This window comes from Oncorhynchus gorbuscha, linkage group LG14 (assembly GCF_021184085.1).
Source record: "Oncorhynchus gorbuscha isolate QuinsamMale2020 ecotype Even-year linkage group LG14, OgorEven_v1.0, whole genome shotgun sequence".
Lineage (NCBI taxonomy): Eukaryota > Metazoa > Chordata > Actinopteri > Salmoniformes > Salmonidae > Oncorhynchus > Oncorhynchus gorbuscha.
The window spans coordinates 35,207,148-35,233,472 of record NC_060186.1 but is presented as its reverse complement, the minus strand read 5'-3'; the positions used below and the strand labels follow the sequence as shown (position 1 = coordinate 35,233,472).

Sequence of the window (26,325 nt, the reverse complement as noted above, 5' to 3'; positions counted from 1 at the left end):
AGGGAGTCTTGTTTTCAGATTGGCTTTGTTAAAATCCCCAGCTACAATGAATGCAGCCTCCGGATAAATGTTTTCCAGTTTGCAAAGAGTTAAATAAAGTTAGTTCAGAGCCATCGATGTGTCTGCTTGGGGGGGGATATATACGGCTGTGATTATAATCGAAGAGAATTCTCTTGGAAGATAATGCGGTCTACATTTGATTGTGAGGAATTCTAAATCAGGTGAACAGAAGGATTTGAGTTCCTGTATGTTTCCTTCATCACACCATGTCCCGTTAGTCATGAGGCATACGCCCCCGCCACTCTTCTTACCAGAGAGATGTTTGTTTCTGTCGGCGCGATGCGTGGAGAAACCCGTTGGCTGCACCGCCCTGGATAGCGTTTTCCCAGTAAGCCATGTCTCCGTAAAGCAAAGAACGTTGCAGTCTCTGATGTCCCTCTGGAATGCCACCCTTGCTCGGATTTCATCAACCTTGTTGTTGAGAGACTGGACATTGGCAAGAAGAATACTGGGAAGTGGTGCGCGATGTGCCCCTTTTCGGAGTCTGACCAGAACACCGCCGCGTTTCCCTCTTTTTCGGAGTCGTTTCCTTGGGTCGCTGCATGCGATCCATTCCGTTGTCCTGTTTGTAAGGCAGAACACAGGATCCGCGTCGCGGAAAACATATTCTTGGTCGTACTGATGGTGAGTTGACGCTGATCTTATATTCAGTAGTTCTTCTCGACTGTATGTAATGAAACCTAAGATGACCTGGGGTACTAATGTAAGAAATAACACGTAAAAAAACAAAAAACTGCATAGTTTCCTAGGAACGCGAAGCGAGGCGGCCATCTCAGTCGGCACCGGAAGATGATAAACGTTCTAACACAGCGATAATGTTATTTTTGGAAGCATATATGATTCTGATTTCGGACATATAAAATGTGTATGTGAAAATGACTTAGACGCATACATTCAGTTCGGAACTAATTTCACTCGGACTAAAGTGGTAGGCTCGCTCGGCTGTCGTTAGCATTTGCGGAGATCAAATGCACAGCTGGAATGCCGATTAAGGTGTTTACGTGTCCAAATAATTTCCTCTGGCTATCAACTAGTACATACAGTGCGGGTCGGCTACCTACATCAGGAGATTAATATGGATAAGAGCGATATTATTTGGATATGTTAAACTGCAGCCAAGCATCGATCTTCATGTCACCAGAATAAGACAAGTCGATATTTAATGGAAAGGATCATCAAGTTCATTACTTTGCACATTCATCACCCTGTGAAGTTCATAATTTATTTCCTCGAGCCAAATACAGGGTTTCCAAAGCTCGGTCATGGGGCCCACTGGATGCACATTTTGTTTTTCGCCCTAAAGCTTTGATTATTTTATTCCACTGTGAAGGGCAAGAGAAGAAAACAAAACGTGCATCATGTGGAACGAACATATTGTCGACATTTATAAAATTGTACCAGCGTTTCATGTTTCCATCAGCCCGGTCGTGACTTTTTTTAATGAATCAGGTGGCGCAGCAAAGCACTGTATTTCAGTGCTAGAGTCGTCACCACAGACCCAGCTTCGATCCCGGCCTGTATCACAACCGGACGTGAATGGGAGTAGCATTAGGCCGCGCACAATTGGCACAGGGTCGTCTGGGAAACGGGAGGATTTGGCCGGGGTAGGCCATCATTTTTTAAAATGTATTTAACCAGGTAGGCTAGTTGAGAACAAGTTCTCATTTACAACTGCGACCTGGCCAAGGTAAAGCATAGCAGTGTGAACAGACAACAACAGAGTTAAACGTGGAGTAAACAATAAACAAGTCAATAACAGTAGAAAAAAAAGAGTCTATAAACATTGTGTGCAAAAGGCATGAGGAGGTTGGCGAATAATTACAATTTTGCAGATTAACACGAGTGATAAATGATCAGATGGTCATGTGCAGGTAGAGATACTGGTGTGCAAAAGAGCATAAAAGTAAATAAATAAAAACAGTATGGGGATGAGGTAGGTAAATTGGGTGGGCTATTTACCGATGGACTATATACAGCTGCAGTGATCAGTTAGCTGCTCAGATAGCAGATGTTTAAAGTTGGTGAGGGAGATAAAAGTCTCCAACTTCAGCGATTTTTGCAATTCGTTCCAGTCACAGGCATCAGAAAACTGTAAGGAAAGGCGGCCAAATGAGGTGTTGGCTTTAGGGATGAACAGTGAGATACACCTGCTGGAGCGCGTGCTACGGGTGGGTGTTGCCATCGTGACCAGTGAACTGAGATAAGGCGGAGCTTTACCTAGCATGGACTTGTAGATGACCTGGAGCCAGTGGGTCTGGCGACGAATATGTAGCGGGGGCCAGCCGACTAGAGCATACAGGTCGCAATGGTGGGTGGTATAAGGTGCTTTAGTAACAAAACGGATGGCACTGTGATAAACTGCATCCAGTTTGCTGAGTAGAGTATTGGAAGCTATTTTGTAGATGACATCGCTGAAGTCGAGGATCGGTAGGATAGTCAGTTTTACTATGGTAAGTTTGGCGGCGTGAGTGAAGGAGGCTTTGTTGCTGAATAGAAAGCAGACTCTAGATTTGATTTTAGATGGGAGATGTTTCATATATGTCTGGAAGGAGAGTTTACAGTCTAGCCAGACACCTAGGTACTTATAGATGTCCACATATTCTAGGTCGGAACCATCCAGGGTGGTGATGTTAGTCGGGCGTGCGGGTGCGGGTGCAGGCAGCGAACGGTTGAAAAGCATGCATTTAGTTTTACTAGCGTTTAAGAGAAGTTGGAGGCCACAGAAGGAGTGTTGTATGGCATTGAAGCTCGTTTGGAGGTTAGATAGCACAGTGTCCAAGGAAGAGACAGAAGTATACAGAATGGTGTCGTCTGCATAGAGGTGGATCAGGGTATCGCCCGCAGCAAGAGCAACATCATTGATATATACAGAGAAAAGAGTCGGCCCGAGAATTGAACCCTGTGGCACCCCCATAGAGACTGCCAGAGGACTGGACAACATGCCCTCCGATTTGACACACTGAACTCTGTCTGCAAAGTAGTTGGTGAACCAGGTAAAGCAGTCATTAGAATAAACGAGGCTACTGAGTCTGCCGATAAGAATATGGTGATTGACAGAGTCGAAAGCCTTGGCTAGGTCGATGAAGACGGCTGCACAGTACTGTCTTTTATCGATGGCGGTTATGATATCGTTTAGTACCTTGAGCGTGGCTGAGGTGCACCCGTGACCGGCTTGGAAACCAGATTGCACTGCGGAGAAGGTACGGTGGGATTCGAGATGGTCAGTGATCTGTTTGTTGACTTGGCTTTCGAAGACATTAGATAGGCAGGGCAGGATGGATATAGTTCTGTAACAGTTTGGGTCCAGGGTGTCACCCCCTTTGAAGAGGGGGATGACTGCGGCAGCTTTCCAATCCTTGGGGATCTCAGACAATATGAAAGAGAGGTTGAACAGGCTAGTAATAGGGGTTGCGACAATGGCGGCTGATAGTTTCAGAAATAGAGTGTCCAGATTGTCAAGCCCAGCTGATTTGTACGGGTCCAGGTTTTGCAGCTCTTTCAGAACATCTGCTATCTGGATTTGGGTAAAGGAGAAGCTGGGGAGGCTTGGGCGAGTAGCTGCGGGGGTGGCAGAGCTGTTGGCCGAGGTTGGAGTAGCCAGGAGGAAGGCATGGCCAGCCGTTGAGAAATGCTTGTTGAAGTTTTCGATTATCATGGATTTATCGGTGGTGACCGTGTTACATAGCCCCAGTGCAGTGGGCAGCTGGGAGGAGGTGCTCTTATTCTCCATGGACTTTACAGTGTCCCAGAACTTTTTGGCCTTCTCTTTCCTGACTGACTGCATGTATTGGTTCCTGACTTCCCTGAACAGTTGCATATCGTGGGGACTATTCGATGCTATTGCAGTCCGCCACAGGATGTTTTTGTGCTGGTCGAGGGCAGTCAGGTCTGGAGTGAACCAAGGGCTATATCTGTTCTTAGTTCTGCATTTTTTTAACGGAGCATGCTTATCTAAGATGGTGAGGAAGTTACTTTTAAAGAATGACCAGGCATCCTCAACTGACGGGATGAGGTCAATATCCTTCCAGGATACCCTGGCCAGGTCAATTAGAAAGGCCTGCTCGCAGAAGTGTTTTAGGGAGCGTTTGACTGTGATGAGGGGTGGTCGTTTGACTGCGGACCCGTAGCGGATACAGGCAATGAGGCAGTGATCGCTGAGATCCTGGTTGAAGACAGCGGAGGTGTATTTGGAGGGCCAGTTGGTCAGGATAACGTCTATGAGGGTGCCCTTGTTTACAGATTTAGGGTTGTACCTGGTGGGTTCCTTGATGATATTGTGTGAGATTGAGGGCATCTAGCTTAGATTGTAGGACTGCCGGGGTGTTAAGCATATCCCAGTTTAGGTCACCTAACAGAACAAACTCTGAAGCCAGATGGGGGGCGATCAATTCACAAATGGTGTCCAGGGCACAACTGGGAGCTGAGGGGGGTCGGTAGCAGGCGGCAACAGTGAGAGACGTATTTCTGGAGAGAGTAATTTTTAAAATGTGTTGTTTGTACTGTTTGGGTATGGAGCTGGAAAGTATGACCTTACTTTGCAGGCTATCTCTGCAGTAGACTGCAACTCCTCCCCCTTTGGCAGTTCTATCTTGACGGAAAATGTTATAGTCGGGTATGGAAATCTCAGAATTTTTGGTGGCCTTCCTAAGCCAGGATTCAGACATGGCAAGGACATCAGGGTTGGCAGAGTGTGCTAAAGCAGTGAGTAAAACAAAGTTAGGGAGGAGGCTTCTGATGTCGACATGCGTGAAACCAAGGCTTTTTCGATCACAGAAGTCAACAATGAGGGTGCCTGGGGACATGCAGGGCCTGGGTTTACCTCCACATCACCCGCGGAACAGAGGAGGAGTAGTATGAGGGTGCGGCTAAAGGCTATCAAAACTGGTCGCCTAGAGCATTGGGGACAAAGCATAAAAGGAGCAGATTTCTGGGCATGGTAGAATATATTCAGGGCATAATGCACAGACAGGGGTATAGTGGGGTGCGGGTACAGCGGAGGTAAGCCCAGGCACTGGGTGATGATAAGAGAGGTTGTATCTCTGGATATGCTGGTTGTAAATGGGTGAGATCACCGCATGTGTGGGAGGTGGGACAAAGGAGGTATCAGAGGTATGAAGAGTGGAACTAGGGGCTCCATTGTAAACTAAAACAATGATAACTAATCTGAACAACAGTATACAAGGCATATTGACATTTGAGAGAGACATACAGCGAGGCATAAAGTAATCGCAGGTGTTGATTGGGAGAGCTAGCTAAAACAACAGGTGAGACAACAACAGCTAATCAGCTAACACAACAACAGCAGGTAAAATGGCGATGACTAGGCAGAGAGGGTCAGATTAACGCCACACAGAGCCTGAGTTCGCGGCTGGGGCCGACAGATAAAAAATAAATAAACAGAATGGAGTACCGTGATTAATGGACAGTCCAGCAGGCATCAGCTATGTAGCCAAGTGATCATAGTGTTCAGGGGGCAGCAGTAGATGGAACAGGGAACCCGCCACTACGTTAGCAGGCAACAAGGCGTTTAAAGTTAGTAGCCCTCCGACGGAGGCCGGTTGAAGGCACAGAGGATTCGTCGGCAGACCAGTCGTGGTGGTGCGGCAGGGCGTCGTGTCGACAGAGAATCCAAACCAGATGGCGAAAGAGGTATTGTAGAATTTAGTTTGCTGGCCGGGAGATGTGCCTGGCTCACGGCTAACTGGTGCTAGCTTCGTGGCAGTGGCGTTAGCCACTATAGCCAATTGGTAGCAGCGGTGATCCGGTGCCAAGGTCCAGAGTTTTACAGCAAGGATCCGGTGGAGTATCGGGCTCTAGCCGTGTAAGCTGTGAGCTAGCTAGCTGAAAGCTAGCTGTGAAGATCAGAAGTAGTGTTCCAGGGATTACGGCAGGAATCCGGCGTTGTTGTGGAGAGACAGTCCGATACTAGTAGACTGGCGAGTAAATATCCAGGCTAAGAACAGGGCTGGTATCTGTGCAGAAGGTAAAAGCCGCTAGCAGTGGCTAACAATGACTGAATAGCTAATTAGCTGGTTAGCTTCTGGAGGTTCTTGAGTGTTCTAAAATTAAAAATAATAGCGATACCGTATTACATTGGGGGAGGCAAGTTACCGGGAGGTATAATCGAATTAAAAATCTAAAAGAGATTGAAAATAAAATGTAAATATATATACAAAAAATATGAAAAATACAAAAGTACACGAGACACGAACAAAACACGTCTTCTCTACTACCCCATCTTGGCCCTAAAATAAGAATGTGTTCTTAATTGTCTTTCATAGTTAAATAATGGTTAAATAAAAATGAATCAGCATGAAACGGTTGGATGAAAATGTGCATATTTTCTTTATATGGATTTTAGAATATTTACATGAAAATATGTCGCCAATTGGATGGAAACCTAGCTATAGATATACACTTTATATACAAAAGTATGTGGGCACCCCTTCAAATAAGTGGATTTGGCTATTTCAGGCACACCTGGAGTGACAGGTGTATAAAATCGAGCACACTGCCATGCAATCTCCATAGACAAACATTGACAGTAGAATGGCATTTCTGAAGATCTCAGTGACTTTCAATGTGGTGCTGTCATAGGATGCCATCTTTCCAACAGGTCAGTTTGTAAAATGTCCTGCCCTGCTAGAGCTTCCCCGGTCAACTCTAAGTGCTGTTATTGTAAAGTGGAAACGTCTAGGAGCAGCAATCGCTCAGCCGCGAAGTGGTAGGCCACACAAGCTCACAGAACGGGACCACTGAGTGCAATAGCACATAAAAATGGTCTTTCCTTGGTTGCAACACTCACTAGCAGTGGTGGGCCAGCAAGGCATACTCTGCTGGCCTAAACATCAGCAGAATATATTTTTTAAATTATATTTTCCCACAAATATGTATTAAATTATTCCCCAGGGTAAGAGTTATACTCCTCATTTCATAGCTTTCCTCTTGGTTGCACTACTTCCAGCCCCAGGTTGAGATTTGTAGGGCGGGTCTTTATGTTAGATCTTTTATCCAATCATATTCGGCAATCATGTGTTGCCAGGGGTTTAAAATCTGCCCTCAGGCCTTCAGAATCAACAGTGCGGGCGCTTGTAGCTTAAAGTGAATGGAAATGAAAGTTTAGTGTCAACCAATCAGCTTTAGAGTTGGCTATTGTACGCCTGCTGGCTGGCTCCAGTGTTACACAGGAGCCAGCTAGCAGGCGTAGATTGTGCACGTCTTTTGATTGGATTATCAATATTGAGGGGCAGGTCTATGCAGAACCTCAGAAATAGGAAATTGAATTTGATAAACAAATTAATTTGCGTACTACTAAGCTGTTTTTCCAACCCATAATGGCGGAAGGAGGAGAAGATATCGATTTGGTCGAGGATATAATTATAACCCCATTCTCAAGACAAACTTTTCAAGAAAAGTTAGACATTGTCAGGAGAGGTCGCCCGACGCTACAAAGCCTGTCAAAGGCGGGAAAGGAGTTCGTTCGCCACTTTCAAATTTCCAACTACGAGCGCCATCAATGGCTCACAGGCTCCGAGAAGCACTGCAAACTGTACTGCTGGGAATGCCTATTATTTGCAATTGATCGATTTGGTGTTTGGAGCCACACTGGCTTTGCAAACTTGAGTTGTCTAACTAAGGCAGTAACGAAACACCAAAGTACGGCTAGGCACTTACAAGCAATGGTGCTTTTGAAAACTTTTGGGGACACCCGAGTGGATCTACAGTTCCACGAACAAGCGTGCAGGGCAACGGAGCTGCACAATGAAAAGGGATTGTACTCTTCCCCTGCAATTCTCTGAATAAAAATGTCAATTTCAAGGTGACGCAACACCTGGTTATACTGCGTTTCTGTCTAAATGTATAGTGTCTAGAGCCATGGCATCATAATGATGGTAATAAGAGGTGGATTAATTTGGGTGGGACTGTGTAGGACCTCACTGAAGGCCCAGGCCCACCACTGCTCACTACTGGTTTCCAAAAACTGCCTCTGGAAGCAACGTCAGCACAAGAACTGTTCGTCCCGGAGCTTCATGAAATGGGTTTCCATGGCCAAGCAGCCGCACACTGGTCTAAGATCACCATGCACAATGCAATGCGTCGGCTGGAGTGGTGTAAAGCTTTCCGCCATTGGCAATCCGAAGGACGAATCTGGGTTTGGCGGATGCTAGGAGATCACTACCTGCCCGATCGCTACCTGCCAAATGTAAAGTTTGGTAGAGGAAAAATAATGGCCTTGGGCAGTTTTTCATGGTTCGGGCTAGGCCCCTTAGTTCCAGTGAAGGGAAATCATAATGCTATAGCATAAAATTACATTCAAGAAGATTCTGTGCATCCAACTTTGTGGCAACACTTTACTGTTTCAGCATGACAATGCTCTGTGCACAAAGCGGAAATGGTTTGTCGAAGTCAGTGTGGAAGAACTTGACTGGCCTGCACAGAGCCCTGACCTCAACCCCATCGAACACCTTTGGGATTAATTGGAACGCCAACTGCGAGCCAGGCCTTTTATCGCTTTAAGCAAGTCCCCTCAGCAATGTTCCATTTAGTGGATAGCTTTCCCAGAAGAGTGGAGGCTGTTATAGCAGCAAAGGGGGGACCAATTCCATATTAATGCCCATGATTTTGGAATGAGATGTTCAACGAGCAGGTATCCACATACTTTTGGTAATCTAGTGTACTCGAGATGTAAAGGCTTGTAGTAGTCAGCGTCTCCCACAAGAGGTAATCATTTCTCCTCTTCCTTTCATGTTGGAAAGGTTGAAGTGTCGTTCGAAAGTGGCTGGAGAAATCTGCAGGTGAAGACGTTCTTCCAAAATGAATCCTGTATGGACCGCCGTTTGGGTCTTTGCTTGACAAAAAAGATACACGTCAAATAACAAAATTATTGTAGCGACCCGCACAGACAGCTGTGTGTTATGTGTTAGGCTAGGAGGTGGTTGTGTTGTACTGACCAGTACCCGGTGTTCGCGGGGTCCGACATGTCAATCAACCTGCTATCTGCCAATCACGGGAATGCCTGGAATGTTCTGATGCCGGGCATCCTGGTGGTTGGCGGAGTGGCGTGGAGGGGGGTTGGGCAGGGGGGTGGAGCATTGGAAGTTAAGACCAGGTTCAGCCTTTGTTCTCTCTCTCTTACGTCTGGGCTTCACAAGAGAAGGTCACGATTGGTTTGTGGGTTATCTGTCATCTATTTTGCGTGTGCTACGGCCCAAACAGTAGCCTGTGTAAAGTTGGTTTAATAAACCGTCAATTCGCAAACTCAAGCCTCTGTCTGGACAATTGTTCATTTATGATCTAGTCAGGTCATTACATTATATTATAGAATGTTGTGTGTGCTGAATTTGCACGTTGTGTTTACAATACCACGTTGGTAATAAGGCTTTATTAGTTCGACCGAATGGGAAAACAATAATTGATCATTTGAAATAAGAGCAGGATCAAAAATGTTTGCAAATTAGAAACGCTAGCTAGGTACCCTCTTAGCTAGCACCAATGCAACCAGCCTGAAAACAATGACCAGTAGAAACTGCAGTCATTTTTAATATTCTTAGTATTGATTTAGGAATCCTTGTGAGTAAGTATTAGCTAGGTAGCCACTTGTCCTCCTATTGAAATTGAACTTCAGTTCATGAAAATAACTAGCACGCCAGCTACTTAACCCTGTTGCCCAAAGCTAAAGTTACAAGCAGCCAGCTAGCTAGCTTCATCTGGCTAGTGAGGCTTGACTGGACCGTGTTATGAAGCTAGCAACAATAACGATTAGCCACAATAGTGGAATTTTGGTTCGACTTCAAAATAAAACTCCCTCTTTGAAAGTGACGCAAATGGTTATAATTGGTGGAATCATGCCATATTTAGACTAGATCAAGTTAAACAAGGTTGGCCTGTTGGAATGTGGAGAAATGACCTGGGGTATAGGTCTACTTTGTTAGACCCACAGAACACAACTGTGAAGAGTTTACGCAAATATTAGCATCATAACTCTTATTGCAGGACTTTGGCTGTGGGAAATCACCGCCCCAGTCAGCCTTTTGTGCGCATTGACATTCATATTGCACTGTACATCCTTACCTACGGATTTGGGATCAATTAAATGGGTTATCAGTCTGCTTAATACCCGAGTGCTTTTTCCCAAAGTCCTCCTCAGAGTTATCAGACTCTAAAACATCCACTTTGTAATGTTTCTCCTCTGAAAGTGTTCAATACATATAGTGGTTGACTGATACAATAAATGTGGCTCATTTCACAGTGGTTTCATATTCTATGGGTGTCACTGATACCCAATGTCATTAATCCACAATCTATAGGGAAGGCTGTACAGTGAAATAAGTATGCTAAATGAGGTATGAATGTTGTTATATAAATTGCATGTTAATATATAAAATGCAATTCTAAAGTCTAATGCATCCACTGTGTGATTTCAACAAATTTTTCTCAATGTAACAAATGGTCTTTTGTTGAATTTATATGACAGTTCAACCTTGTTTAGCATGATCTAGTTTATTATGGCACTATTTGCATCAATTTACTGAGGCTTTTATTTTGAAGGCGAACTAATTGTGGTTAATCCTTATTATCTCTAGCTTCACATAGGTGGGTCCGACCATCATTAATCAGTCCGAGAGCTTGGGGGAATCTGTCTGTGTTGAAGTGCAGCAGCAGCATCATAGCATACGTTTGGTGAATCGCTGTGACATGAAATACGAGTGATGGTGTAATAACTACGTAAAACAATATTTACGTGTTAAATTATTATGTGACGGCTAGTCATATATAGGTCCTGATTAGTCAATAGCGTTATTTGATGTATATCTTTTTTTGACACGCAATGACCCAAATTGCGGTCCACAATCATGTAACTGTATGATTGCCAGGATGCGTTCTAAATTGTTCAATCTACTTAAGTATTGCTAGGACATTTTCCCTTGCAAATATATTTTTTAAACAGATTGAGAAACAACATGTCGATTTTCATTTAGATATTTTCAGAGTAGGTGTAGGCTTCTTTTTGGTTTGTAATCGTGCTTAACCAGTAGTCTAAGTAACCTAATGTCGATTGGGTGGTTATACCATTTTGTTAGCGAACAAAAATAAGACAACGGGCATTGTGGAGATGCTATACACCATCCTAAAAAACAAGAAGTCACAAAATGTTAGACGATTGATTCCAAACGACGACCTCGAAATGTTTGCTTTTACGCAACGTGCCTACATAGCAACGCTCGGCTCCGCCCATGTGAAATGGTTGGGAAAATGGACCAACCAAATTCTACTTTATCCATAATGACCAATAGCAAAAGACCAGGGCGTGCCTCATTCGTTGTGGAAACTTTACCGGCTCGGGTGCAAAGTTTCAGCCGTCTGCAAATCAAAGTCTACGCTAACGTTTCTGAAATATACCCCAGTCTTTTAATTTTCCCAGTTAGCCGCTTTTGAGGACCCAACATCGGTTTTTTGCTCTATCTGGAATTGGAGTCGGTTGTAAAAATCGTACGATAATTACGAATTTTTAACGAGCATATACATATTTACAATACGTGATGGAATCCCATCATATGCTTCCAGTCTCGATTGGCACGCTACAGATAGCTACCAGCATATTGTAAGCTAACTAGCTAGCTAACTCCGTTATCTAGCTAAACGAGTGACCCAGCGGAGAAAAATGGCTTGTGAGCCTAATCGTGTGCGGCTACTATGCATGCTTTCATTGACATTTGTTTTTTTTATTGTAGAGGTAGTCGTCAGTCGGATCACGGCATCTTTGGCAATGCTGTCGGACTCATTTCATATGCTATCGGATGTCATTGCGCTGGTTGTGGCTTTGGTGGCGGTGCGCTTCGCTGAGAAGACGCAATCGACAAATAAAAACACGTTCGGATGGATCCGGGCGGAGGTGATGGGGGCTCTCGTAAACGCAGTGTTCCTCACAGCTCTCTGTTTCACCATTATCTTGGAGGCCGTCGAGCGATTCACCAACCCACATGAAATCGAGAAACCCCATGTAGTAATCGGTGTGGGGGCCGCCGGGCTCCTGGTCAACCTCCTCGGGCTGTGCTTGTTCCACGGACACGCAGGTGGTGGACACGGGCACTCTCACGGAGGAGGCCATTCTCATGGAAATAAGAAAAACAAGAGGGGTAAAATATGCAAGTCAGAAAAACCGAATGGATCATCAGGAGAGGAGTCCAACAACCTGGTGGGAAGCCACAACAGCCCCCCTAATGGCGTGGACACTGAGAGACGTAGACATGGTAAGTTATGTCATTAATTATTTGTATTTTACAGTAAGCAGCTATACTGTCAACATACTGTGTTGGTGTAGCTACTGTACTTGTCTAGCTACAATCTTTTCACTCAGAATTTGACCCTTTGGCGCCCAGTGATACTGATATTTTTTTCACCTCGGGTTCATTGTTCTACTATGAATCATATCGAGACAGCTCTTCATTATGATATCAGATATGAAACAACCATTACTACTAGCCTGTCTCAGGTTTTATGTTGTTTCATCGATTGAAATAAGATGTTATATAATTGGGGAGTGGGCTCAAACAGACCACACACTCGCATAATCTCATACTGACTGATTTTATTCAAAGAACTGAAATTTGAAGGCCTACTCAATATGGAGTGGTCTTTAATCCAAAGCCATCTCTGTGGTGTTCTGGTTAACCCTTTCATATCTTTGCCTTTGAGGAGAGACATTCAACACAGCCAGTCTCACATGGTCTTGGCTGGGTTTCTTCTGTATTGTAGCTGGATCAATATCCACTACCATCTCAAAGGTGTAACTGGGCTAATGTGGGTCTACTGACTTGGGCATCATCAGTATATCTATCATATGTTGCCAAATGGGCTCCTATAGCCTAAGCTATAGGAGCCATTTACCAGACAGACCAGTGGCTCACAAAGTGTAATGATTGGGCAGAGGCACAATGACATCTGTAGTTTTTTACAGAAACAGTGATAAGGCTAAATTCATTGTAATATTGGTAGGCGTCAGTGACTGGTATCAGCAGTGACTTGATACAGAACAATGCGGCCCATGACTATATGCCTATTCTCCACACACCATTTTGAAATTCCTTTTGCAGAGGCCATGAGAGTGAACAACAGTCCCTTTTAATTGAATCTCTTATCTCAAGGAACTGCCACCGTTCTTTTTGCCACTTCAGGAAGACAGTTATTCCTATTCCCAGGTTATGCCTCTTTGCTTGGCTGTAAAATACACACTGCTTCATAAAACTGTGCCCCCTTTGCATGCTCACTGTAATATTACAAAGAATTTGAATCAAACTTATCTGGAAAAATTCTGGGGCGGCAGGGTAGCCTAGTGGTTAGAGCGTTGGACTAGCAACCGGAATTAAATGTCTTCTAATAAGTTGAAATCCCCGACCTGACAAGGTACAAATCTGTCGTTCTGCCCCTGAACAGGCGGTTAACCCACTCTTCCTAGGCTGTCATTTAAAATAAGATTTTTTTTCTTAACTGACTTAACTAGTTAAATAAAGGTTAAACAAATAAATACATCTGACCTAGGGTCAGCCTGCAGATGTTTTACATGGTGGCAGACGTGTCATGACTTGTTACACAATTGTGAGTCCCAGCCATCCAGATTTTATCCCTCAAATTACATTGAGTATTTGAGGTCCAGACTTTCAAATCGTGACCTTATTAGAAGACATTTAATCCATATTGTCACTACTCGTGCTTCTACAACCATAACAGGAAGTTGTCTTCCTTCACAAAACCCACATATTATAAGTGGTTTATATACTACAAAAAAAATGGTTGATTGATTCTTGTCACCAATTGTTTTATCAAATTAACAGGATATCATGGTGTAAACATGGCAATCCACCAGATTCAGATAATGGCCATGATCTCCTTGCTGATATTAGGGTCTGTGAGCTGAGAGCTGCCCTCTGCCTCCTTTTGGGACAGAAAATAGTTAAACCGGGAAACTAGGTTTCCCCTCTACAATTGGCCTGTCAGGCTCTGCCAGTTTCAGTAAATGGATCCCATTTCTCCCTCCTCCATATGCACTGATCGCTGCAACCCGGCTATACATCATCTCAAGCAGTGACACGCCCGAAATCCCCTGATTCAGCCACACCATTAGGCCCTGATGAATTACCCCTACGTCACTCAGTGCCGGGACAGAGGCTATTAGCCTAGCGCTGGTTCTGGTGCCATTGGCCATTATATAGCCGTATGAGTCGTAGCGTAGTGCTAGGCAATCAAGCTGTCTGCAGACATTAATTGAATTCCCTCAAGGTGTTAAGCATTGGAGTCTGTTGTGGTCGGTTAATTTACTGGCTTACACCACCACGCCGGTTGGAGTTCATTTCCAGAATGGGAACTGGGAAGGTGATGAACTACGGCCTACATTTTTTTCTACGTTGAAGTAAATGGTTTTAATTCAAGTCTTAGCTTTTTATCAAGGTGTTTATCGCCTCGGGCAGCCGTACATGGCACATCAACCATGTCCTCCAAAACCTCTGATGAAGTCATCAATCATTATGGTTTGATATGGTGGTCAGTAGTTGGATGAGGCAGCTAATAAACCACAGCTGGATGTGAGTCATTAAAAATTAAGATTTCCAGTCATTCCTCGTCTTTGTAATTATCAGCGTTTTCTTTTCTCCATCCCATTGATGCAAGAGTCTCTGCCATTCTTCCTATCATCCTCTCAAATATGTTGTCTCTATTCAAATACTAGAAATGCATCCTTTGTACCTTCCTTGAAGTAATCTCGGCTCTGAATTGGTTGTCATTGGGGATGGTGATCACCTTGCTTTCACCTATCCAATCACTTCTAGATCAATGCTGGTATCCTAGTGGTTAGAGCGTTGGGCCAGTAACTGAAAGGTTGCTAAATCAAATCTCCGAACTGACAAGGTAAAAATATGTCATTCTGCCTCTGAACAAGGCAGTTGTTCCCCAGTAGGCCGTCATTGTAAATAAGAATTTGTTCTTAACTGACTTTCCTAGTTAAATGAAAAAAATTATCTCAAACTAGGAAGGATGCATTTCTAATAGGGCTGTGCTTTTGAACAACCCCCCCCTTGACCTCTTTAACCCCTTGTCCCCGTCTTCTTCCTTCAGAGATTGTTTGCAACGACGGCGAGGTGCATATGAACGGCAGCGCCGCCTATGAGGACATGGACCACAGTCACGACGAGGGTTCACTCAACATGCGCGGCGTCTTCCTGCACGTGCTGGGCGACGCCCTGGGCTCTGTCATCGTGGTGGTCAACGCCCTTATCTTCACCTTTGTGTGGCGGCCGTGCCCGCCTGGCGAGAGCTGCTTCAACCCATGCCTCTCGACAGACCACCCGCACGTTAACCACACCCTGGTGGACCTGTTCATGGACGGCAACGTTTCTGGCTTTCAGCGGAGCATGGTGGGGCCATGCTGGGTGCTCTACCTTGACCCCACGCTGTGCATCATCATGGTGGGTATCCTGCTCTACACCACCTACCCACTGCTCAAGGAGTCTGCGCTGATCCTCCTGCAGACGGTGCCCAAACAGATCGACATGCATCGCCTCAACGAGCGGCTGCTCTCGCTGGACGGTGTGCTGGCCATTCATGAGCTGCACATCTGGCAGCTGGCGGGCTCGCGCATCATCGCCACGGCGCACATCAAGTGCCACGACCCCACATCCTACATGGACGTGGCCAAGCGCATCAAGGACTTCTTCCATGACGAGGGCATCCACGCCACCACCATCCAGCCCGAGTTTGTCACGGTCAATTCCGAGTCAAGTGCCTCCCTCTGCGAGCTCTCCTGCCGGACTCAGTGTGCGCCCAAGTTGTGCTGTGGCGCTGCAGACAAGCAGGGTGTTGCTGGCACTGGTCCGGCAGGCGAGGGGAAGGTGCTGGCGGCCTCTGCAATGGAGGTGATCAGCGAGACCCCAGAGGGAGCAGCTGGAGCTTCAGTTCTGGAGCAGGCGGCTGCTGCAGTTGTCCAGGTGGTCCCCCGGACTCCGGAGCCCGAGGTCATCATCACCCGAGAGGTGGAATCTTCTCTGTGAGACAGACCGGACACAGTCGGAGGAAGCATAGAATCACTACTAAAGTGGATGGAAGTTTTTAAAAGTGCCAGCCAAAGTTGACAGTGGGTTGTCGTGTGTACAGCGCGCTCTGATTCTGGAAACACTGGTAGGAAAATGGCTCCACTACCGCAGACTTGTTCGAAGACACCCTTTGTCTCAGCCCTCCCACTGCCTACCCCTCGCCACCTCCTCACCTCTGACCTCCGCAACCGCCAGGGCCACGGCCTGGTCTGGCCTGTTGCATGTGTATCCTTCCCCACATTAGCGCCGGGTTGTGATGTGTCACCGTCTTCCCATCCCTCCACGGTGTCTCTGTGCCTAAGCGTCTCAATAAAGGACAGAATGGAGACTCCCCTCCAGCAAGTACCATGAGCCAACACGACACCTGCAAGGCCAAGCACACCTGTCTACTCCGCAGGTCTTTTTGTTGATCTATGGACCTTTTCATTTATGAATTATTTTTTTTATTTTTTGGGGATAGGCTTTGAACATCAATTTTCTTAGCCTTGGCACCACAATAGAAAATTGTTATTACAATTTTATTTGATTTAAGTTATTAGTAATGATCTATAATTTTCTTTGTAGATGCATTTATAATATTTAGTTTGGATGGTAGATTTAATTTGTGAAGTTCTTCTGAATATTTGACGAACCATCTATGCTGTAGACTTGTTTTTGAAAATTTGTTTTTTTTAAATGAATTTTTCTCAGACTTTTATTCTGGCCTTGACTCTGTTTTAATGGCAGTAGTTAGTTGAAGGCAGACGCTGTGTAAACCTCACCACGCCTATAATTAAAATGGCTTTGAAATAGCACTGAGTACTGTTCGCGTAAGTACTGTAGGCTATCTTGTATCAGCAAACTTCAGCAACCGTTTTATTCAACAACAACAAAACCGGATGCCTTGCAAGCCTGAGGGTCTATCACTGAAGAAAATTTGCACTACAAAATGCCAAACAATATTCTGTTTTAAATCTCTGCTGGAGAGCCATCGGATGGGTTGTTGAAATTCATACTAATATTCCTCATGAATGTGTTGGGGAGGGGACCTAGTCAAAATCCGTCCTGAATGTTTTTACAGTGTCCAGAGTGCTTCTGCTGCAACTTTGCATGACCAAACTGAAGTGTGTTATTTCAGCCACAGAGCTTCAAAACGAGCTAACACTGCTACAAAACAGTAGCCCACTTCCTTGTTTTCTCAGATAGCGAGAATAACTTTATAGATTAAATGAAATGTCACTGAATCTTTTCCCTTTCTAGTGAATGGATTTGTGAGGCTTTATGTGCCGATGTAGAGTCATCTTAGTGGCCTTTTTAAATGGGAAATCTGATGGAAGGAAATTCCCTCGTTCAATATTATTATTATTATTATTATCAGCACAAAGATATCATTTATATGTTGATTCAAGGATGCATTTCAGATTTCCACTCAAAGTAAATGTGTATGCAATATTGAATAATTGTATTGGGAAATGTATTTTGACACGTTCCTTAGTTTTTGAAAAGGTCTCGTTACTTTTATTGTCTTTTGAGACTCAAGCCCTCTGTGCAAATTGAGGTATGTGTCATTCGTTTTTTCAGATTTTAAATATGACATGTCTGCCAATGTGTTCTTGATATATTACAGTACCTGTCAATGTGTCATTGTGAACATTTTAAAATGGCTGTTTGGTACAGATGTCAAACTGTTGTTTTGTGTAATTTTTAAAAATGTGTTTTTATATGTGGTTTCTTTGGACATTAGGTCTAACCTTGATCTCGCTCCCAGAAACTTCCGCCCAAATGTGTGTCAAACTTGGCATTCGTTAGCCAATACAGAAATATTGGGAGAAACTCCCGGTGCATAGGCATTGCTTAATCCACCAACCAATCATCTCCCACAACACCTTCCCCGTATGCTAGCACGCCACAATCTTCTGAGTCGCTAAAATAAAATGATGAAAAGTAAGGTCACTCCCATAGAATTCTATGGTCGATCCCACTAAGGCCGACTTAGAATTGTTTATGGAAGGCGATGCATTCATCTGAAATGGGTCTTCTTCATTTAACCCAGCCCTTCTGAATCATAAAGGTGTGGAGGGCTGCCTTAATCGACATCCACTTCATCGGTGCCAGCCTTTCTGTTAATGTATCAGATGTGCACAATAGCCTGGGGAAGAGGTTAGTTCTACCCTTAAAGAGCGACTCCCCCTAAAAAGCAACTTCTCCTTTTGAAAATGGCCTATGTGGCATCGTTGAGTCGGAAACATTTATTGTAGTGTCAATTTGGTTTGACGTTCAATATCCCTATGGGGCTAGTTAGGGACAATTGGTAAATGACACAATGTACACGGGCTATCCAATGTCAAACCAACTTTGCCATGGTCGCACTCCAGCCGGCTGAAGCTAATTGGCAAGTTTGTCTAGCTCTAGCCTAGGCGATGTCAAGACACAACTGGTTAGACTTTGAAGTTATCTGGAAGTGTGAGTGACTGTAACTCTGTACTGTTTTGTCAGAGTGAATATAGAAATGCTTGCCACATGTACACACACAAGACGCCCACATTAACCCCTCCCCCCAATACAACTCTCGTTTGGCTTTAGTCATGGCCGCTACATTTCTCGATGACCAAGGTGAAAAAACTAGGCCAAATCAGGAAGTTGAGCCCCCATTTAGTACATTCAAACTCATTGAACATCTGCGTTGATAATAATCCATCAGACTTGTCTAGAAGGTAATGTCAACAGGAGATATTTCACAATGAATGGTTAAATAGCACCACTGGATCGCCATAATGCTTGAAATGCCATCTACGTTCATAGTGACCCGACAGTACATTTGAAAAGGAACCTACTTTTGAAAGTGAATCTACAGTGGGAACAAACGTAATTGGTTCAGAGTTGACCGAGCGGTAATTCGCAGCCAGACAGGGCAGTAAAGCCATTAGCCCTTGGCCTAGCTCTGTAGCCCAGTGAAAAGCCCTCAGCCAGAGGGCCTTACGCACAGTAGTAGGCCCCTTGGGGAGCATTCCACACAGCCACACTGCTCTAGTCATTTACACGGCATTCCAGCGTCTTGCCCCGCTCTCCTCTCTATTTCTTCCCTCGTTACCTAGCCTGTTTAAACGAGACTGAACGCTGCCCTCACCATTGTTTCACTTCATTTACGTTTGGGTGCCAGGCTACAGCCCATAGTTGTACAGAAAATCGTAGTGCTTTTCTAAGGGTGCAGAGAGGTGTGGGGTTGGCATGTGGTAGGTCCCCATTGTCTGTGTTCATGTTTTTGTTTGTTGCACCTTTACAATGGGGTATTGTATGCATTGAAATAGAATCTCTAGAAAGACTGTAATTTGACAGAACCCTTTGTCGGAACATTGACTTGAATGGGGATACCGGTTCTATAGATTCTCTTTCTATGATTGTATGTTAACTTTGGCCATCAGTATAGGTGAAAGCTTACGTAGCATTAATGCTGCTGACTTTCTGGTTTAATCTGTTCAGACACGTTTCGGAGGATGGTTCCCTGATCTCCTTTTGAATACCTATAGTTACCTATTGACTAGGCTACCTATTAGTTTAGCTTTTGTTGCATATATTGACGATGTAGCCTGTGCTGGCAAGGATGAATCCTTTTAGCTTCAGCTTGACCGTTTCTAACCCCTGTGAACTTCGGTCCACTTGCTCTAGCTTTTTTTAGAGTATTCAATTCAGCCCTGGATGACGACTCCCGTGTTCACCCCTCCCCAAACCCCTTTTTCCACCAATCCACACCCACCCCTCACCCAACCTAGCTGTAATCCAGTGAACAAAGCCAGTGAGACAGATGGTGTACTCTGGTCATCCACGGACACAATGACCAGTCCTCCCATCCTCTCCCCATAGACCGCTGGGTGGAGCGACCCAGTGCTGCAGTGCCCAGTGGTCATCAGTGCAGAGGACAGTGGTGGAAAAAGTACAAAGTTGCCATACTTGAGTAAGAGTAAAGATACCTAATAGAAAATGACTCAAGTAAAAGTGAAAGTCTTTGGTTTTAAATATACATAAGAATCAAAAGTAAATGTAATTGCTAAAATACACAAGTATCAAAATTAAAAGTATAAATCATTTAAAATTCTGTACATTAAGCAAATCAGGCCCAGATTTTCATGTTCTTTTAATTTACACATAGCCAGTGGCACGCTCCAACACTTAGACATACTTTACAGATGAAACATTTGTGTTTAGTGAGTCTGCCAGATCAGAGACAGTAGGGGTGACCAGGGATGTTCCCTTGATAAGTGTGTGAATTGGAACATTTTCCTGTCAATATGTAATGAGTACTTTTGGGTGTCAAAAGTACATTTATTTTCTTTAGGAATCTGGTGAAGTAAAAGTTCTCAAATAATGATAGATACCCCCAAAAACGACTTAAGTAGTACTTTTAAATTTTTTTTTAAAAGTAGTACTTTTAAAGTACTTACACCACTGGTAGCAGGTCTCCATTGTTGTTCCAGAGAGCTAGCTGTCATCACTGTCCCCTAACCCCTAGTCTTGCGTAGCCGAAACCTCCAAATCATGTTGTTGTCACGCCTACTTTGGAGGTCTGGAGAATTTTGTATTAGTCAAAACAGCTTGAATGGTCCGCTGGCATCCAGTGGCTACATTTTTATTGGCTGTTACATTCAAGAACCCTTCCCACATCCAGCCAAGACAAATGTGGGAAGCAGCGGAGTCCACATGGACCAACATTCCTGTAGAACACTTTTGACACCTTCTAGAGTCCATGCCCCAATGAATTGAGGTTGTACCTATAAATAGATTTAATCTAACTATTGTTTAATGACTTCCTGTATTTGCAATAATAATGTCCACAGTGTGAACCCTTGGTGTATGACACTGTGTCTGGGTGAGGGATCGGGTGAGATTGTCTGCAGCAAGTCGGAGTGATGATAGTCAGTTTGAATGTGGGATGCTTGGGAATGAGGATGTACCATTGAATGTCCTAGAATGTCAGTGATATTGTCTAGCTAGTAAGAATAGTCTGTGTTGGGAATGATCTTGGCTGGGGGGATATAGAGTGAAAGATGGGTAGAGATAAAAGCCTAGTGGGAAACTCGATTTCATTTAGACAGGTCAACACCAAAGGATTATAAAGAAAAAATAACTGCCCCATTAAATTGGATTATATCACAATGCAACCTGGTCTCAGAGCATTTTGTATTATTCTGTATGTAAATCTGAGACACTCCATTTAGTATGATCTGTTATGTTTCGTATGGTATGTATTAATTTGTGGATGTCCATCACAAATTTTGTTTGATGTGTTATGATTTAAAATCCGTATTATATGTTAAGAATTTGAAAAATGTATGATATGTTACACATTTTTGATAGGTGGCTAACATTGGCTAGCTGGCTAACGTTGGCTTGGTTAGGGGTTAGGGTTAAGTTTAGGAGTTAGGTTATGATACCATATCAAACATAACATAGCACAGCTTTAAATGGACTATTTTACGTCTAGTCTGAGACCAGGCTGCAGAATGCCCCACACACTTCCACAGCCCCTTTCCTCAAAGTCCGATCACATGACAACTGTGTAGGCTGCATACTTGTACTGAGAAAAGAGCTGTCCCATCCATGGGAGATTAGGGAATGTTGCATGTCTAATGACGCTGCTCACCTTGGAAGGCTCACATGGTGGCCAACTGTGACGCAACACAGAAATACACTCTTAGCTCAAATCTTTGTCACATGTTTGATGTTTTGTCTCACTTTATGAGATAAATGGTTGGTTAATATATGGGCATTTCCATCTAAAAGGACCCATAGCACAAGTGAAGTTCATAGAAGCATGTCAAATTGGGTGTCAAAAGAAAGCTAAGAGTATATTAAAAAAAAAAAATAAGGCTTATTGCTTATTCCAAATATTAAGAATGGAAAATAGTTAAAGGTTTTGATTTCTGGTCAAACAGATGGAAAAGGGTTCATAGACAACATCTACCAGAAAAGGTGTTGAAAGGTTTTAGAGATGCATCACAACACAATGTTGACGTAAAGACCCCTGCCAAATATTAACAGTCAACGCTGTTTCTGACCCCTTCACTTAATCCACATTTTGCTATGTTACAGCCTTATTCTAAAATTGATTATATTTTTCCCTCATCAATCTACCCACAATGCCTCATAATGACAAAGTAAAAACAGGTTTTTACATATTTTTGCAAATGTATAAAAAAACAAACGGATAGCTTATTTACATAAGTATTCAGACCTTTGCTATGACACTCAAAATTGTGCTCCGGTGCATCCTGTTTCCATTGATCATCCTTGAGATATTTCTACAACGTGATTGGATTCCACCTGTTTTGAATACAATTGATTGGACATGATTTGGAAAGACGCACACCTGTCCATAGATGACGGTGCATGTCAGAGCAAAAAAACAAGCCATGAGGTCGAAGGAATTGTACCAAAAAAATCTGCAGTATTGAAGGTCCCCAAGAACACTGGCCTCTATCAATCTTAAATGGAAGAAGTTTGGAACCCTCAAGATTTCCTAGAGCTGGCCGGACAGCCAAACTGAGCAATCAGGGGAGAAGGGCCTTGGTTATGGAGGTGACCAAGAACCCAAAGTTCTCTCTGAAAGCTCCAGAGGTCCTCTGAGGAGATGGGAGAACCTTCAGAAGGACAACCATCTCTGCGGCACGCCACCAATCAGACCTTTATGGTAGAGTGGCTAGACGGAAGCCACTCCTCAGTAAAAGGCACATGACAAGCCGCTAAAGGACTCTCAGACCAAGAGAAGCAAGAATCTCTGGTATGATGAAACCAAGATTGAGTGCTTTGGCCTGAATGCCAAGCGTCACATCTGCAGGAAACCAGGCACCGCTCATTACCTGGCCAATACCATCCCTACGCTAAAGGAAGGTGGTAGCATCATGCTGTGGGAATGTTTTTCATGGGCAGGGACTGGGAGACTAGTCAGGATCAAGGGAAAGATGAACGGAGCAAAGTACAGAGAGATCCTTGATGAAAACCTGCTCCAAAACACTCAGGACCTTAGACCGGGACAAAGGTTAATCTTTCAACAGGACAGCAACTCTAAGCACACAGCCAAGACAATGCAGGAATGGCTTCAGGACAAATCTCTGAATGTCCTTGAATGCCCCAGCGAGAGCCAGTTTGAACATCTCTGGAGAGATCTGAAAATAGCTGTGCAGCGACGCTCCCCATCCAATCTGACAGCGCTTGAGATGATCTGCAAAGGAGAATGGGAGAAACTCCACAAATACAGGTGTGCCAAGCTTGTGGTGTCATACCCAAGAATACTCTATGCTGTAATTGTTGCATCATGTCTGGTAGTCCTGAGGCATGGTCCTAGGGCCCAGGTCCTCCGAGAGAGAGAAAGAAAGAGAGAATTAGAGAGAGCACACTTAAATTCACACAGGACACCGAATAGGACAGGAGACAGTACTCCAGATATAACAAACTGACCCTAGCCCCCCCGACACATAAACTACTGCAGCATAAATACTGGAGGCTGAGACAGGAGGGGTCAGGAGACACTGTGGCCCCATCCGAGGACACCCCCAGACAGGGCCAAACAGGAAGGATATAACCCCACCCACTTTGCCAAAGCACAGCCCCCACGCCACTAGAGGGAAATTTTCAACCACCAACTTACCATCCTGAGACAAGGCCGAGTATAGCCCACAAAGATCTCTGCCACGGCACAACCACAGTTGAGTCACCTGCTTACAGTCCTCCTTTCCAGGCACACTGTTCTGTTTAGCTCATAACTGTTTTTTTTTTTTTTTTGCTGTTTGTTGTCCTGTGGTCAAAGCAAGACTGTCTGTCTGTCTGCCATGGCCGGACAAAATCTAAACCAATCACAGACGTCTGTTTCACAAGTTTGGACAGTACAGTAGAGCTCAGAGAACAGCACAGTAAAGTAAGTAGTGTACAGTACAGTAGAGCACACGAGATCAGAGTACAATGTAATGCACTATTGCTACGCTGTGCTGTACCCTACTGTGTTTTACTGTGCTGTACTGTGATATCCGAACTAGTTCAACAGAACTTGATTTGGTCTGTATCAACAAATGTGGTCTTGTTTGGGGGTGGAGCTCATTACAATAATAATATACAAATATGCAAAAGAAGGATATTACATATTTCTACCTTTTTGTGTACCTATTCAGGATACATTGCCATGATTATAATGATATTCATATCCATAATGATGTATTTCTGTATAGTACAGATCAATTATTTAATTGGTTACATGTAACAGACCCATACAGTTGATTCAATGCAAATAATTTTCTTTTACTCTAGATGGGTCTCGTCTACTGCTTCAAAGAAAGGACACCATTTTGAAGGGAGGGTGGGGGGTGGGGGGGAGGATGAAGAGAACAAACAGGAAAGGAATGGGTTAATGTCCCCTCCCCGGGCTAAGGATACTGTATGCCTCATGCCTCACTCACCAATCTCTCAGACTTTGATCACAGTTGAGTTGAGTGGGGTCAACCTGCAATAATGAATGCCTCACTGATAAACCAACTGCCAACTAGACTGAAAGAGAAAAGGAGAAAGATCAGCATGACACAGGCGTGATACTCTCCCTCTATTGTGTAATGAATAGATAAAGCTATAGTGAAGGCAAAACATCTTAAAATAACATCTTATGGCTTATGATCAATTGGCCCATGTGAAAGACATGCAACTTTATCAACTACTTACTTAACTACTTAATGTAATGACAACAACATTTGTACAGTACCAGTCAAGTTTGGACATGCCTACTCATTCATTTACTATTTTCTACATTGTAGAATAATAGTGAAGACATCAACACTATGAAATAACACATGGAATCATGTAGTTACCAAAACAGTGTTAAACACATCAAAATATATTTTACATTTGAGATTCTTCAAAGTAGCCACCCTTTGCCTTGATGACAGCTTTGCACACGCTTGGCATTCTCTCAACCAGCTTCATGAGGTAGTCACCTGGAATGCATTTAAATTTACAGGTGTGCCTTGTTAAAAGTTAATTTGTGGAATTTCTTTCCTTCTTAATGCGTTTGAGTCAATTAGTTGTGTTGTGATAAGGTATGGGTGGTATACAGAAGATTGCCCTATTTGGTAAAAGACCAAGTCCATATTATGGCAAGAACAGCTCAAATAAGCAAAGAGAAACAGCAGTCCATCATTACTTTAAGACCGGGCACCCCAACCCTTTTCTGGAGATCTACCATGCTGTGGGTTTTCAGTCCAACCAACCCTAATTTAACACACCCGATTCTAATAATTCGCTGCTCAACTAGACCTTATCTAGCTGAATCAGATATGCTAAATTAGGGTGGAACTGAATCCGTACAGGACAGTAGATCTCCAGGAAGAGGGTTGGACTGAAAACCTACAGGACAGTAGATCTCCAGGAAGAGGGTTGGACTGAAAACCTACAGGACAATAGATCTCCAGGAAGAGGGTTAGGCAGCCCTGCTTTAAGTCAGTCAGTCAATCTGGAACATGTCAATCATTTTGAAAGTACTTTTGACTGGTACTGTATATAGTGAAGGTTCTATTTCACTCAACATTCCATGACATGCACTAAAGGCATCGCTGGCAGAAGAGATGGATGCAGTTCAATGCATGATTAGTATAATTCACCAATACATTTCTTGGTAGTCCAAAAAATATTGCTATCAGGTTTGAAATCACAGCTGGCCTGGTACATTGTTTGCTGCCTCCATTCAGGATGCACTGTTTTAGTTTCAATATTTTGGACAGAAACGGACAAATGTAACTAAGGCTGGGAATGTCAATACAATGAAGGGATCACAATTCAATCATAACGTGGTTAATAGGCTAGCGTATCTATTTATGTAGGAAGCCAACATTAGCTAGATGCTAGGGGAATGTTATGTCATTGGAGGATTGACTATGCGCTGCTAGAGATGCAGGTGTCATTTGGTTAGCTAGCACCCAGATAGACCAGTCGTGTGAGAAACCCCTCATCATGCAAGCGGTCAGACAACTGAAAATGATGGTCAGTAAAGAAAACTTTAAGCTTGTCTCTCAATTAAAATAAAATAAAAACGTGTCAATACTTTGCCCCTTGATAACTAGCGAACTTCTGTATGCAAAAGTGTTACATGGTCGCTGCCCATATCATTGCATAATGCAGAAAATATAGTTCAAGGAGCCTTGTGTAACAGTATACATTTACATTTAAGTCA

General features: G+C 43.8%; 1 protein-coding gene across 1 annotated transcript; it reads left to right on the top strand.

Moving 5' to 3' along the window:
- The first annotated feature begins 11,265 nt into the window (after positions 1-11,265).
- Positions 11,266-18,650, top strand: LOC123994850 (zinc transporter 1-like). The gene is made up of 2 exons (XM_046297901.1): positions 11,266-12,311; positions 15,169-18,650. The coding sequence occupies exons 1-2, from the start codon at positions 11,723-11,725 to the stop codon at positions 16,098-16,100; spliced, it is 1,521 nt and encodes a 506-aa protein (XP_046153857.1). The 5' UTR covers positions 11,266-11,722; the 3' UTR covers positions 16,101-18,650.
- Positions 18,651-26,325: the final 7,675 nt, after the last annotated feature.

Coding starts and splice junctions, on each gene's coding strand:
- LOC123994850 (XM_046297901.1), top strand. CDS start 11,723: ATGGCTTGTGAGCCTAATCGTGTGCGGCTACTATGCATGCTTTCATTG. Junction 12,312..15,168: donor CACTGAGAGACGTAGACATG/GTAAGTTATGTC, acceptor TTCTTCCTTCAG/AGATTGTTTGCAACGACGGC.